The sequence below is a fragment of the Nicotiana tabacum genome, chromosome 13, assembly GCF_000715075.1.
Source record: "Nicotiana tabacum cultivar K326 chromosome 13, ASM71507v2, whole genome shotgun sequence".
NCBI classification, from domain to species: domain Eukaryota; kingdom Viridiplantae; phylum Streptophyta; class Magnoliopsida; order Solanales; family Solanaceae; genus Nicotiana; species Nicotiana tabacum.
In genome coordinates this window covers 78,681,026-78,695,712 of record NC_134092.1, presented here as the reverse complement: position 1 = coordinate 78,695,712, position 14,687 = coordinate 78,681,026, and the positions used below count along the sequence as shown (strand labels likewise).

Genomic DNA, 14,687 nt, shown 5'->3' with positions numbered 1-14,687 from the left:
GTCACTAATAGACATGAGTGATTCGGCAATGCAGTGCATGTCTAGGAAAGCAGTTAATTTGGAATGGATAGATTTGAGTAAAAGGGAAGACAACAATAATTAGTAATTTAACTTGTATTCACAGGTCGACCATTACACTTACCATTAGGGTATAGGGTGTAATTGTGGATACAATGTGTTATAAGAACCCGAGTTCACCTCTTTAGCAAATGAAGGATATCATAAGTACCAGATGATGTCTGGGGTATTGCGAGTAATAAGATCCTCATATTAGTAGAGAATCCTTTCCGTATGTGATTGGATTTCTACATAGAGCTTTTGTAAAACCTTAATAGGTATGAAATATTATAGCTCTATATGCTCGCAGGTCGCACGAACTATTTGTCTGCATGAATAATGTGTTTTATCGATGTGATACTCGATGGGGTCTAGCCCATCATGAACGAAGTGGGAGATGTTAGATATCGGGTGGGTCGCTTATATGGATCGACCCGACCCATATAGAAATGATAAGGATGTAAGGTTTAGAGAAGTTAAGAGGTAACTTTCTTAAGAAGAAGTTACAAAATAACACAATTATTTTTCTTTAGCGGTGAAAAATATATTTCATTATGGATGGACTCACTTCTCTTTTTGCAAGAAAAGAAACAAAATGTCCCTTTCTCTCCATCACTAGAGCCGTGTTCTTCTCTTGTTCTCTGAAAACAAAACACTCACATAAGAGAAGACATTTAGTTTGTGGTAATTAAACTTTATTTCCTAGTGAATCGGAGTTCGACTTAGGTTAATTCTTTTGGTGGTCTGTTCAACAATTCTTCTGTTGTGTTATTGACGGGTACACTATTGTTGTTCTTTCCCCACGATTTAATCTTATACTTGCAGTAGCACTTTGGAAAACCAATGTGATAGAGATCTTTAGCACTTCTATTTAAGTAAAGCCTATATCTAAGTACTTCAATAAAAACATAAGTTTAGTATTTCTTTCGCTCTTTCTCTGTAATAAAAACTTCAATAGCTTTTCTTTCGCTCTGTCTGTTGGTCATTCATCTTCAATTTTGCTTACATACATGTATATATGAAATATGTGAATTGATCAATTTCCAAATAACTTAGAGGCTTTCTCAGTTAGGTTGTTAGGGATTTCCGAAAAGTTTGTTGGGGAACTTTTAATTTGGCTGAAGACTGAGGAGGGAGGTTTATGGAAAACAATAATAGCACACAAGCTATGAAAGAATGGTACAGGTTGAAACTACAAGGGGAGGGTGAATAAGTAGTAGATTAGTTTACTAATTAATCGACTAGAAATGGATGCGAGGTAAAAGATAAAGACAGAATGTAAGGTGCAGAAATTAAATGACACTAAGTGCTTTTACACTGGTTCTGATTCAATGCAAATCTTACTCCAGTCACCTTGGGTTGCAGGAGGGTTCTCTCTTCAAAGCTCCTTGAAGACTACGTACAAGTGTGTTGATGTTATCACGAACACCAACTGCCTTTTAGTTCTATGTACACTCTTTATATTTTCGATACAATGCCTCACCAATATTTTTCTTTCTTTCTTCTCTCTAATAGTTACACAATAAATCACACTCAGATTATAATGCTTACTTAGAGTAGAACAAAGAGCACGAAGTTGGTTTGATCAAAGTATGCCACTCCTCTTGGCCGTTTTACAGCATATACACCTTGAGAAATCTGCTTTGATTTGATTTTGCAGATTTTGAGAGATTGCAGTCCCAAGGGAATTGATCGTTGGAATGAATCAAAAGATGATTCTTTATAATAATAATAATAAGTGTGGAGCCTCCTTGATTTGAGTCTTAACTGGTGGGCTTGATAAAATCTTGCATTTGTGAGTGAATCTTATTTGAACGAACATCCTTTGATTTATCCTTTTATTTCGAAATTCAATAGCCTTTCTTCAGTGAGCAAATCTTCAGTTCTTTTATAGATATGACAGGTGGATTCTTAGCAATATTGAACTCCTCTGATTTTTTACCTTCCTTTATTATCTCCCTTCGGATGGGCTGTCAGATCTTTGGAGATCTTTTTCTTCTTTCCCTTTACTCCCCCTTTCTTGTCTTCCTTCGCATATTTTTGACAATCTTACTTGTCCTTCTCTTTGCTCCTAGAATGTACCTGTAAATATAGATATGTTATTTTTATCATTGAAACTCAGATCTAACAATCTCCTCATTTTTTATGATGACTAAATAACAAAATAAAATCAGTTTACTTCCCTGTCCATATTAGATGACTCTTCTTCTGTTGTGGTTGACTCTCCCTCAACTGGAATCGTCTCTAATGTGGCTGTGTATTCTTATAAGTCGACTCCCCCACAACTGGCCAGCAAGAAAATTTAGAATTGTACATGTATCTTATTAAATTGTACATGTATCTTATTCACCCTCTTTGGCATCAACAAAAAGCATTATACTAGCAACAATATGTCAAAACAAGTAATAGTTAACTAGTTAAGCATGCTAGGGCAGAGATAATTGTCTTAACAGTACAACCCATGACTGGAAATCCAGTCCAAAAACAAAACATAATTTAAAATATTGTCTTAAACATCCATCCACCAATAAATTTAGCAACGCGGAAAATAAGTGAGGGTATTGCATATAGCCTCCTTGAGACGATCAAAACTAACATTCACTGTGACTGATATCCCATCGATCTTGTCATGCACTTCCTTAAAGGCTTTGACTGCATTCTTTGCTATCCTGAGAATCTTGACTCTTATCTTGGATACATCAAAACATGTCTCCTTTGACATGTCAGGAATATCTCCAATTGTTGTTTGAGTGGAGACCAGTAGATACTTGATGATGGTCAGCTTGTTGTCAATGGCAGTTAACTTTTCCACAAGATCAGGTTCACAAGCACTGGGATGAGAAATAGGCGCTTTGGCTTTGTAGTCAGTCTGAGAAACCTTAGCTTCTCCTTCTTGCTTCTTTATCGAAGTGCACTTCACAACAACATATCCTATGCTAGCAAAGTCTCTGGAGTTGTAAGATCCGGTGACTATGACAGAGGGATAGTTGGAAAGGGAGATGTTGTGTACTTCGAGAAGGTGGGTGATACCCATACCATAGGTAAGGCTTGTGGGATCATCAGCACTCTCAATCATGAAGTTGATAACCTAGGAGGACAACTTAACTTTATGCTTAGTCATGAGACAATAAACAAGAAAGGTATCCCATTAGGAGAAGGTAGACAATGATCTTGTACGGGAAAGAAGGGTTGTTTCCATAATGTGTGCGAAAACTCGGGTTTCAAAGATTACATCACTAGGGCCTAACTGACTAGGAAGGGAATCGGTGGGTGACTCAGCTATGCATCGTTTTGTTTGGTCAAAGCAAATTTCAAAATCTTCAGGCCTGGTATTTTTGAACAACTAGAAGAAGACAATACTTAACTGAATATAAATTCCCGATAAGGGATAATATGATAACTTATGAGACTAGTATAATGTATATAAATTCACGAATATGAACTTCTCATTATGTCTCGTTATCAAACGCATGTAGTTACGGGACCATGCTGCCAAAATGAAGGAAAGGTTTAGTCATAACATACCTTATCCACAAAGTTACAACTATTGCACAAGTCCTAGCACTTCATACGTATGGTAATCTATATCATACAAAGGATTGGTATCAATATCGACTTCATATTCTATAGGGAAGTTCATTTAGTCATTTTATCGAACAACTTATGTGCATAACTTCATAAGATCTTTTATAGTTCGAATTCAACACTTTTTAGCACAATGATCTTCATCTTCACTTCCCCTCATCCTCACTATGATATCCATGCCTTTACAATTCCATTTGGTATCTTAAAACATGTAAAAATAGCTCACACAACATAGCTCAACTTCAAGTTTCATAGTTACTAGTTTCTTCAAGAATCCTCCAACAAAATTCAACCCAACACTTGTACAAACTTAAGATTAGGTTATGGAAGATGAAACTTACATCAAATACCAAGAACCCTCTTTTCTTTAACTTACTTCAACACCAAGTCACTTCCTAAATCATCATAACGAGAAGGAAAGGGAGTTAATGGTAACCACGATATTCTTCACGTCGCATTTGCGTGGTTTATCGTTGGATTCACTCTAGGATCATGGGGGAACCCTTGGAGAGCATCTAGGAGGGTTTAGGAACTGTTTTGTCGAGAAAAATGAGTTAAAACAACTTAGAATTGACTTAAATATGAGCTGGAGTTTTACACCGACTTTGTGGGTCCCAAGGGAGCTGCTTGTGCAGTCTCGCGAAAACGCAAATATCTCTCTACTCCGATGTCGTATTGACGAACGTTTTAATCCATTAGAAAATAGACTAGTGATGACCTTTTCCAAGTATATTGGGAGAAATGCTTAGCTATATTTGGCTTAATTTTCAGCATACTTATAAATCTAACTTGTGATGACCATTGCCAACTTTTATTCCACAGCTCGCTTGAATTCAAAACATAACACCCGACTATCATACAACTATTGTTACTCATAACATAACCTCCTTATCATTTTAATAACCCTAGTCTCACACCAAAAGTAAATGTTATAATATTTCTAACTTGTCGACTTTTAACGAAACTTATTTTCTTCAATTCGTTTAGCTTCTAAGCCTTCCAACCCTCTTGGTACTTGCAGTTCATGATCTTAGGTATTGGTAACCTCCACAGTAATATGATTAACCTACTTTATATACTTTCAAAGATGATCTCATTTATGAGCATACATCCATTGGCTTACGACGTACTTTCACGTACGAAAATGTGGGGGTGTAACATTATTCCCCCCTTTGGAACATTCGTCCTTGAATGTTGACTGATGCTCTTGTCAGTCTCATAACCTATAGCTCTTATGAATACTTTAGTATTGTCGTTTCCATCTAGGTCATTCCAGAGGATCGTAGAGATTGATAGACGGATTGAGATGGTTCGTGGTCAGGATAGAGGGTCGAAAACTGAGAATAGTCCCCGTTATTTTTGGTGTCTTCAGTGGTGCCTCATCTGGAGGTAGAGGTTCTTTTGGTAGAGGCCATCCTCCTAGGCCGATTCAGTCAACTCTTCAGGTAGCCCGCGGTGCTTCGGGCGGTCGTGGTTCTTATGGGTCTCGTCCTGAGTAGCCAGCATTCAATGCACCTTCAGCTCCTATCAGTGCACCACCGCTTCAGAGTTACTAAAGCGGCTATCTGGGCCGTCAGGGTCAGTCTCAGCTTCAGCAGCCTCAGTAGCCGAGAGAGTGCTTTGAGTATGGGGCATAGATCACATCAAGAGGTATTGCCCTAGACTATCGAGCAACAGACCTCGGTAGGATTCTCGTGCCATCATGCCTGCACCAGTTGCTCCACCGCCCACATAGTCGGCTAGAGGCAGGGGTCAGGTTGTTAGAGGTGGAGGTTAGGCCATTAGAGGTGGAGGTCTGCCAGCTAGGATTCGCCCGAGGGGCAGAGGTCAGAGTGGTGGGGCCTAGACCCATTTAAATGCATTTCCAGCTAGGCCTGAGACAGAGTCATCTGACGCCGTCATCACAGGTATTGTTCCGGTTTGCCATAGAGATGCTTCAGTTCTATTTGATCCGGGCTCTACTTATTCCTATGTGTCGTCTGATTTTGCTTCATATTTGATTGTGCCTTTATATTATTTTATTTTTTATTTTTATAATATATCTGTACATTTAATTTTACCATGGCCTCAATTTGTTTAATCATATTCCAACATGAACATATCTTTAAACATAAAAATGACAAAAATATTTATTTTTTAATATTTATTTAAAATACTAAAAATAGATTTGTGTAACAAATGATACTTTTTTACAGTTAGTAAAACTTTTTTAAAAAATTCAAAGTGATTTGTATTTAATATGAAGTTTCCTAAAGCTTTATCTATTAATATTATTTATTTGAAAGTATTGATTGGATGTGTCAGTATGCTAAATGTAGGTATTTTATTTATTAGATTAACGAATATGTCTTGGATGATAAATCTTTGAGATTTGATTTTATAATTTTTATTAAAAATATTTCATTAGGCATGATTAAGAACGTTGACTTAATATTTGTTCATAGTAATATTACTGACAAATTTAATAATGTTGCCTACATATCTCGAAAATTAACGTTAAGGGAAAACTAAATGTACGAATATATTATAAAATAATAAATAAAATAATATTAAATTATTTTAATTATAAGTTATATAGTATATAATATAGAAGGTATTACATAAATGAGAGGATTTATAATGTTAAGGACATAATAGACTTTTTAAGTAAAAATATTATAAAATCTGGTCAAAGTGTCTATTGTGATAGTGCAAAACATGGTAAATGATTTTTGTATAATAAAAGAAAGAAAAGTAACTTTTGGGTAATAAATACAAAGTTAAATGATTTTTACTTAACAAAAAAATGTAACTTTTGGATAATGAACCAAAGCTGAATAATCACCCATGAAAAATGTCTTCTTAAGATATAAGCCAATATATATGGTCTCTGTTACCAATTGATTTCTCATATTTAAAACTACAAAGATGCCACGACCCCAATTCCCCGCCGGAGGATGTCGTGATGGCATCTAGTTTCTAAGACTAGGTAAGCCTAACATGCATGGAGAAATAGCAGAAATAATAATAGAACTTCAAATTTAAACCACCTAGCTAACATGATAGAACTCAACAATACCGCTGACTCGCAAAATCTGGTGAGACTGAGTCATAAGCTCTAAACAAGTATACTGTAAAATCCCTAATAAACCACTGTCTAAAAAAAGAGTAAGCAGTAGAAAAACAAGGACATAGGGTAATTCTGAGGCCTGCGAACGCCAGACAGGTATACCTTAAAGTCTCTGAACTGAATGCTCTACTCACTGGTGCCTAGCCTAGGTCAAGGTACTTGGAACTGCACAAAAATATGTAAAAGAGTAGAATAAGTACACCACAATGGTATCCAGTAAGTATCAAGCCTAACCTCAGTAGAGTAGTAATGAGGCCAGGTCAAGACACCTACTAGGATAAGGAAAGAAGCTGAGCAAGTAAAATACATTCTAATAATGGAAACGGGGAAAATGAGGAAATAAAGCAATACAACAAGATAAGCTACAACTGAATTTAAAGCAATAAAGGCAACAAGGAAGAAACACATAATAAGAACATCAAGAAAATAATGCGGACAAATACAAGTGAGGTACATGAGAGATAACAACAAGAATCACAACCGAGGTAACGCCTCGCAATCTCATTTCACAATCACAATCACAATCATTCCTTATATCACCGCAGGAGCCTTGCATTTAGTTTTAAAAATTATTTTTTCCGAAATAGCTACCCGCGTTTTAGCCCACCGTATCACACTGCGTGGCTTCAAGTAGTTCCCCTACTAGCAACAAGCTTAGGCAAATATGCTTTTGCGGACGATAACTGCTTTTGCAGTCCCACTTCTGCGGATGCTCGACCGCACTTGCGGTCCTTATGCAGCTGACCAAGATCCGCTTATGCGAAAAGATAATCGCTTCTGCGTGTGCGCACCTGCACCCAGGTGTCCGCACCTACGCCCACGTGTCCACACCTACGCCCAAGTGTCTGCACCTGCGATACCAGCTCAACCCAGCTCCTCTTCGCACCTACGGCTCAAAGGCTGCTTCTGCGGTGCTGCACCTATGCCCAAAGTGCACATGTGCGATTACACCAAACTCAACAGTTCTTCAGCAATCAAATCCAAATGAACCCGATTTCAATCCGAATCACACCAGGGGCCTCCGGGACCCCATCCGAACAACCATCAATCTCCAATAACGAACCTCTTCGAGGTCTAAAATCACATCAAACAATATTGAATCTATGAATCGCACCCCACTTCAAGCCTATGGAATCAATGAACATTCAAATTCTAAAACAAATGTCGAAACGCATCAAACCAACCCCGATTGACCTAAAATTCGCACGCAAGTTATAAATGACACAACGGACCTATTCCAACTTCCGGAACCGAAATCCGAACCCGATATCAATAGAGTCAACTTTCAGTCAAACTTCTCAACCTTCCAAACCTTCAATTTTTTAACTTTCGCCAATTCAAGCAAAAACGATCTACGGACATCCAAATCAATATCCGGACACACTCCTAAGTCCAAAATTACCATACGGAGCAGTCAGAATCATCTAAACTTCATTTCAGAGTCGTCTACACAAAAGTCAAACTCCGGTCAACTCTTTCAACTTAGGCTTCCAACTTTGGAACTAAGTGTTCCAATCCATTCCGAATCTCACCCAAAACCAAACCAACCACCCCGGCAAGTCACATAATCACAATATAACATAGAGAAGGCAATAAATAGGGGAACATGGCTAAAATACTCCTACGACCGGCCGGGTCGTTACAAAAGAAAATATATGCAACAAAAAAGAAAATTAAAATAAAGAACAAATAAATCTACACCTCTTGGCCATTCTGCGTTAACAATCAAACAAGAAGATCAAATCCCTCGAAAATGGGAAATATCGTGCACCCTCTAGTGCAGATTTCTTTCTCCATATTTTTCTCTTTTCAATTTTATTTTTTCATTCACATCACATACTATAAGAGAAAATTCCTCCCATGGAATCCATTTTTTTATTCACATCATATACTCTAAGAGAGAATTCCTCTCATTTAATCCTTTGAATGGTAACTGTTCACCTAGATGAAGGGGAAAAATAGAACATAGATATACAATCTGAATTTTCTTGTCACGACCTAGAATTTCCACCATCGGAATCGTGATGGCGCCTAACATTTCACTTGCTAGGCAAGCCAACGTTACTTATATTTATTAACTATTTTTAATAATTCCAAATTAAATGACAATAATAAAACTGAATAGTCTGAAATAATGTGATAAACTAATAAATGACGAAATCCAAATACAAACCCAGAAATCAGTATCACGAATACATGAGCGTCTAGAGTACTACAGATAATAGTCTGAATAAAACATAACTGTCTGAATAAAAATAAACAGCTAAGATGATATAGAAGGGGACTTCGGGGCTACAGACGTTGTGAAGCTGTACCTCAAGTCTCCACTAATAGCTAGATCCGAGCAATCTCACTTAGCGCTGCTAGGACCAAATCCAGTATCTGCACAAGAAGTGCAGAGTGTAGTATGAGTACAACCGACCCCATGTATTCTGTAAGTGCCGAGCCTAACCTCGACGAAGTAGTGACGAGGCTAAGGCGGGTCACTTACAATAACTTGTACGCAATAATAATAATAATAACAGAAAAGACAGGAATGGAAATAAAGCAGTTAACTCATAACAACGAACTCGAAATCCAACTACCAGAGAGCCCAGAATAACAAGTCTTACAAACTCATCTCAAAATACCTAGGCAATTCCAACGGTTACAAACAAATACAACATATACAATCCATTGCGGCGCGCAACCCGATCCCACCATATCATCATATGTCAATATCATAATTCGTCCATATTCTGCAATTCCAATTCATTGCCTTTCAATTTCTGTTGCGGCATGCAACCCGCTCCCCAAGCAATTTCAATCAACAATAGCAACTCAACAACCAAAATTTACAAGAATTTCTACATCAAGAGAATAAATGTACGTAGCGATGAAGAATTACATAGTAAACAGAGAATCTCTAACAATTCGAATGGCTGGACCTTACCAAGTCATCGGTATCTAACAATTAGACAATTCATACAAGTGAAGCCACGTATAGATGACAACAAATACTACAAAAGTATAAGGCAAGTAAGACATATGACAATTTAGATATGCAAGTAAAACAAGTAGCAAGAAAGCATGGAGTCACGGAAGGGATGGACATTTTCATACAAGAATAACTAAATGACAAGCAACAATTATGGCATAGAAGTCAATAAAGCATATAACAATTAAAGCATGAAACTATCATAACGGTGTATATACACTCGTCACCTCGCATATACGACGTTTCCCACATAATTCACATAACATGTAGTTCAGGGTTTCCTAATTCCTTCAAATCAAAGTTAGGCCCAACACTTACCTCACTCCGCAACTCAAGAAATCAAACAACCACGGCCTTGCCTTCTAAACAATCCTCCAAACAACCCAAATCTAGAAAATTATTGTCTAAATGATTCAAAATAAGCTTTAGAAACTACCCACAAATGAAAGAGGTTCAATTTTGATCTTTTTTTAAATGTCAATAAAAGTCAACCCCATGCTCGCTTGGTCAAAATCCGAGTTTGGACCAAAACCCGATTACCCATATACCCCCCGAGCCCGGGTATGTGATTTGTTTCGAAATCCAACCCAATTCGAGGTCCAAATCACAATTTTTACAAAAATTTCCAATTCTACCCAAATCCTTAATTTCTACCATGAAAATCCTAAATTTGATGTTGAAATCTCATGAAATGTAATGGGTGGAGCATTTCAGTCCTAGTACTAGTCTAAAGAGGGTAAAAATCTTCTTTTCTCGGTAATTATTGATCTATGATTGATACTGAATGGGATTCGCGCTGTAATATCCGGTTGAGGGCGAATATTACGGCCCCCTATCCGCCATGCATAACCGTTCACCACGTCTCCCGAGGTCCAGAAGCTATAATTGGTCCGTGGTACGTCGCTTTACCGTATTCGATCTCCGATACATTAGAATCACGTCGAGCCGCGCTTAGAATCACGTCGAGCCGCGCTTAGAATCACGTCGAGCCGCGCTTCCCTTTCGTTTTCTCATCAGGGAATCGGAAAAAAATTTACCCCCGATTTTACCGGTACACAATAGCTCTTTTTAAACTCTCCTTGCATCCGTTATTTTGGGGGATTTCCTTTTTTTTTTTCTTTTTTGGGTTGGTCCGTTATAATTTGGATTTAAATTATATTAGGGTAAAGAGAACTCTCACGCACTATTTGATCTTCCCTTTAGTACCCTATTGTCCGTAAAGTGCGCTGTGCACCTAACGCTCTTATTATTGCTATTCTAACTAGCCTTTAACCACAGTGTGAGCTTTTCTTAGTACCTTATTCTCCGTAAAGTTCCTCTCGACCTTTAGAAAGCACTAGGCATGCAAGTACATTGTCATAAATGTACTCGACTAACACAGGCATTATTTAAGAGTCCTATATATTATTTAGCTTACTCTAAAATTATGCGCGGCAATAAGTCTAACAATAATTAATTCCGCCCTGCCAAACTATCTATAATCTTCTAGCCTCTCTCTGTAAACAACGAAAACCCGACTAGCTACTAGCTTCTGCTTATTTTTGTTGAGGAAGTGTCTGAACTTCAGCACCTTCCAAACTTGTATGCAATGTTGTATTCTCGTTTAGTGAATGGGATGTTGTTATCTTTGTATATCGTTTTTGTAATGTTAATAAGTAGTAGTACCTGTGAAGCGAAAGTGAAGCTACCGCCCAACTTAGTTGTAAAGGCGGTTTATGCATTCGGAGATTCAATTGTGGATCAGGGAAATAATAACAATATTGTGACGACGCCAGTCAAGTGTAATTTTCCACCTTATGGAAAGGACTTCATGGGCGGGATGCCAACCGGACGGTTCAGCAATGCCAAGACTCCACCGGACATGATAGGTAGGTAATATCTATACCCATGCGCAGCTGGTAATTTTCTTTATTAACTTTTGTGAAAATCAACCAAACTGAGAAAAGGTTAATGTAAAATTGTTATAAGAGTATTTCGAAATTTTAATCCTTAAAGTGATAATTAAAAAAAAGATGTGATATTATATTTGAGGAGTTTGACTAGGCTCCATGTTGTCTGTTTCAGCCAAAGAACTAGGTCTTAATGAGCTGATACCAGCTTATCTAGATCCAGAACTGAAAGTCGAAGATCTAAAAACTGGAGTAAGCTTTGCATCGGGAGGCAGTGGATATGACCCTCGAACATCTACTATCAATGTAGCTTTTTTATTTATTTCATTTTCCTTCACAGTTAAAGTAACGGTTATCAATATTTAAGTTAATTGTTAGCAAAATCAGCAATATAAAATCCTTCATGTCAAAAATTGTACAAACCTATATTGTTCGAACACTTCAAAAATATCACCGGACGCGTGTCAGATCCTCCAAAAGTAGTGCATTAATTTTTGAAGAATCTAACACGGGTGTGATATTTTTGAAAAGTCCGAACAATATGTACAAACAGTAAATCAACACTAATCCTTTGTTTCATATTCCTGATTTATGTTAATCAGTCAGCCATACCACTATCAGCACAATTAAATCATTTCCTAGAATACATTGGGAAGCTGAAGGAATTGGTTGGGGAAGAAGAAGGCAATTACATTTTAAACAATAGCTTATTCATAGTGGTTGCTGGGTCTGTTGACATTGCCGGGCTTACTGGTAGCTACTACGAGGACGTAATTCGCCAAAAGCTGTACGATATGGACTCATATACCAATCTTCTAGCGGCCTATGCTTTCGACTTTGTCCAAGTGCGTATACCTTTGTGCCTATATTTTCAATATATTATTTTTCAATTTTGAATTTAAGAATTTGGGGTGTTAAATGGGTGAGTTGGGCTAAATTTGGATCAAAATAGGTTGAACCAGTAAAGTAAATTGATCTATCATTAATTCACACCAAAAATTACTTGGATTGAGATGAATTGGGTGAAGATGAGCTAAATAATGGATCATAACCCAACCCCAACTCAAACCAAGTTTTAAATCTTCTTCTTCTTATTCTTCTTCATGTTTGAAGTGTTGAATTGGCAGAACCTAATTTCATTTCTGAAGGTCTGAAGTTTGAATTGATAAAATTAAACTTTGGACCTTCGTGTCTAAAGTTTGGCTTTGGCAATTCAAACGATTTTAAATATGAAACTTCAGGGCTCCGATTGAAACTTTCGTACTCAAGGTCTGAAGTTTGATTTTGTGGTGTCTAAACTTTAAATACTTTGTAAATGTTTGCTACTTTAAATATCTAGGGGTCCTCAAATTGTCTATTTGCACTTTTCCCCATCAAGTATGCTAATATACGGTTAGACTACCATCAAATTAAAGAAGTCGTCTGCGCAATAGGTGTGAATTTGATTCACACTTCTCCGTTCCCTTCTCAATGCAATGGAAAACTTAAAAAAGAAAGACATAAAGACGAATATGTTGTTCTCTTTTATCTATATTTGATTCAAGATTTTATTTCCTTTTTACTTTTGGGTAAGGAATTGTACAAGTTGGGTGCAAGAAATATTGCATTTTTGGGAGTTCCACCATTAGGATGTGTGCCAGCGCAGAGAACATTAGCTGGAGGCCCAGCTAGAATGTGTGCCGAGGAATACAATCAAGCGGCGGAATTAGCCAACACCAAATTCTCACTTGCCATTGATTCGTTACACAAAAAGTTTCCTCAGTACAAGCTTGTTTTCATCGATGCCTATAATTCTCTACTTGATTGCATAGTCAACCCTCAAAAATATGGTACAGTTAACATTAACCTCATCTAAATTCATATTTCTAGACAGCTAGAGCTTTTTGTTTTTTTTTTTTCTTTGATCAATTTAGTTAAATTTGATTGATTATAGGACTTGAAGAAGTACAGAAAGGGTGTTGTGGCTCAGGAAACATAGAGGTGTCCATACTATGCAACAAATTCAGTGGAACATGTGAAGATGACACAAAATATTTGTTTTGGGATAGTTATCATCTTACTGAGAAAGGTTATCGGATTCTCGTTGATCAGATCATAAAAAATTATACCAATAGTTTCTCGTAGACATTAAATCGATCAAGATCAAGATATGTCCCTACTGGTTAATAAACTTTTGGATCAAATCCAGATCAGTATTTACAAGTATTGAAGCAATATTTTGATGGTAGGAAGTGTTAGATTTTCCATATGTATGGACTGAAATGTGATCCAGTACCTATTTTAATTGGGGATGATTTTCAGATAACTCCCTCTCGATTTGAGTTCGTAACATTAACATTTTTTATGATTTGCAGTATTACACTTGTTTTAATTTCACTGTAACAATTGTTTAATACTATTTTTATTATTGATGCAAAATAATTACAACAATCTAACCTATTTGCCTTTTCTAATATTACCATTCTTTCGATTAACTAATTTTATGTGTATTCCTGTTTTTTTCAAGAAGTTCCTTTAGAATAAAAATATTCAAGGAATCAACGTATAAAGTGAATACAGAAAATAATAATGTATGTGACAATAAGTTGCCCCAACTCAGCTTTTGTCAGAATTAGGGTTTAAACAAATAAATCGATATGATATTCAATTGACTATTGATAAGTGATGATTGCTCTAAGTTATAATAAGTATTCTCCACCTCCAACCTTAAGATTGTAAATTCGGATAGGGAGCTCCCGAGGAGGGGTAACAAAAAAAAGTGACCCGCTATTTGATATATGTGACCAATTGTATATCATTGGAAAGGATATAAATATGCACTGGGAAAGACTCGAAATGCAGTATTAACTGTTGAGATTTTATTTTTAAGATGTAATATTCTTAAAATGAGGATGAATGGGAAATGGAGGAAAAATGAAATTTTGAGTAAAATTTTAAGTTTCCCCCTCTTAACAATGAGACATTGTCCCATATTGGAAGTGGAAGACATTTTTGGTGGGTATATATATAATTGCTCTTCTTGTAGCTCTTAAAGAGTTAAGAAGAAAGCAAGCCTCGCGCCGTCGTCGTC

At 36.8% G+C, this 14,687-nt stretch overlaps 1 protein-coding gene across 1 annotated transcript; it reads left to right on the top strand.

Annotated features, from left to right (window-relative positions):
- Window positions 1-11,163: 11,163 nt before the first annotated feature.
- On the top strand, window positions 11,164-13,964 carry LOC107777927 (GDSL esterase/lipase EXL3-like). Its single transcript, XM_016598097.2, has 5 exons — window positions 11,164-11,596; window positions 11,793-11,923; window positions 12,220-12,462; window positions 13,191-13,446; window positions 13,551-13,964. Exons 1-5 carry the CDS (start codon window positions 11,317-11,319, stop codon window positions 13,739-13,741), a joined length of 1,101 nt encoding a protein of 366 aa, XP_016453583.1. The 5' UTR covers window positions 11,164-11,316; the 3' UTR covers window positions 13,742-13,964.
- The last annotated feature ends 723 nt before the right edge of the window (window positions 13,965-14,687 follow it).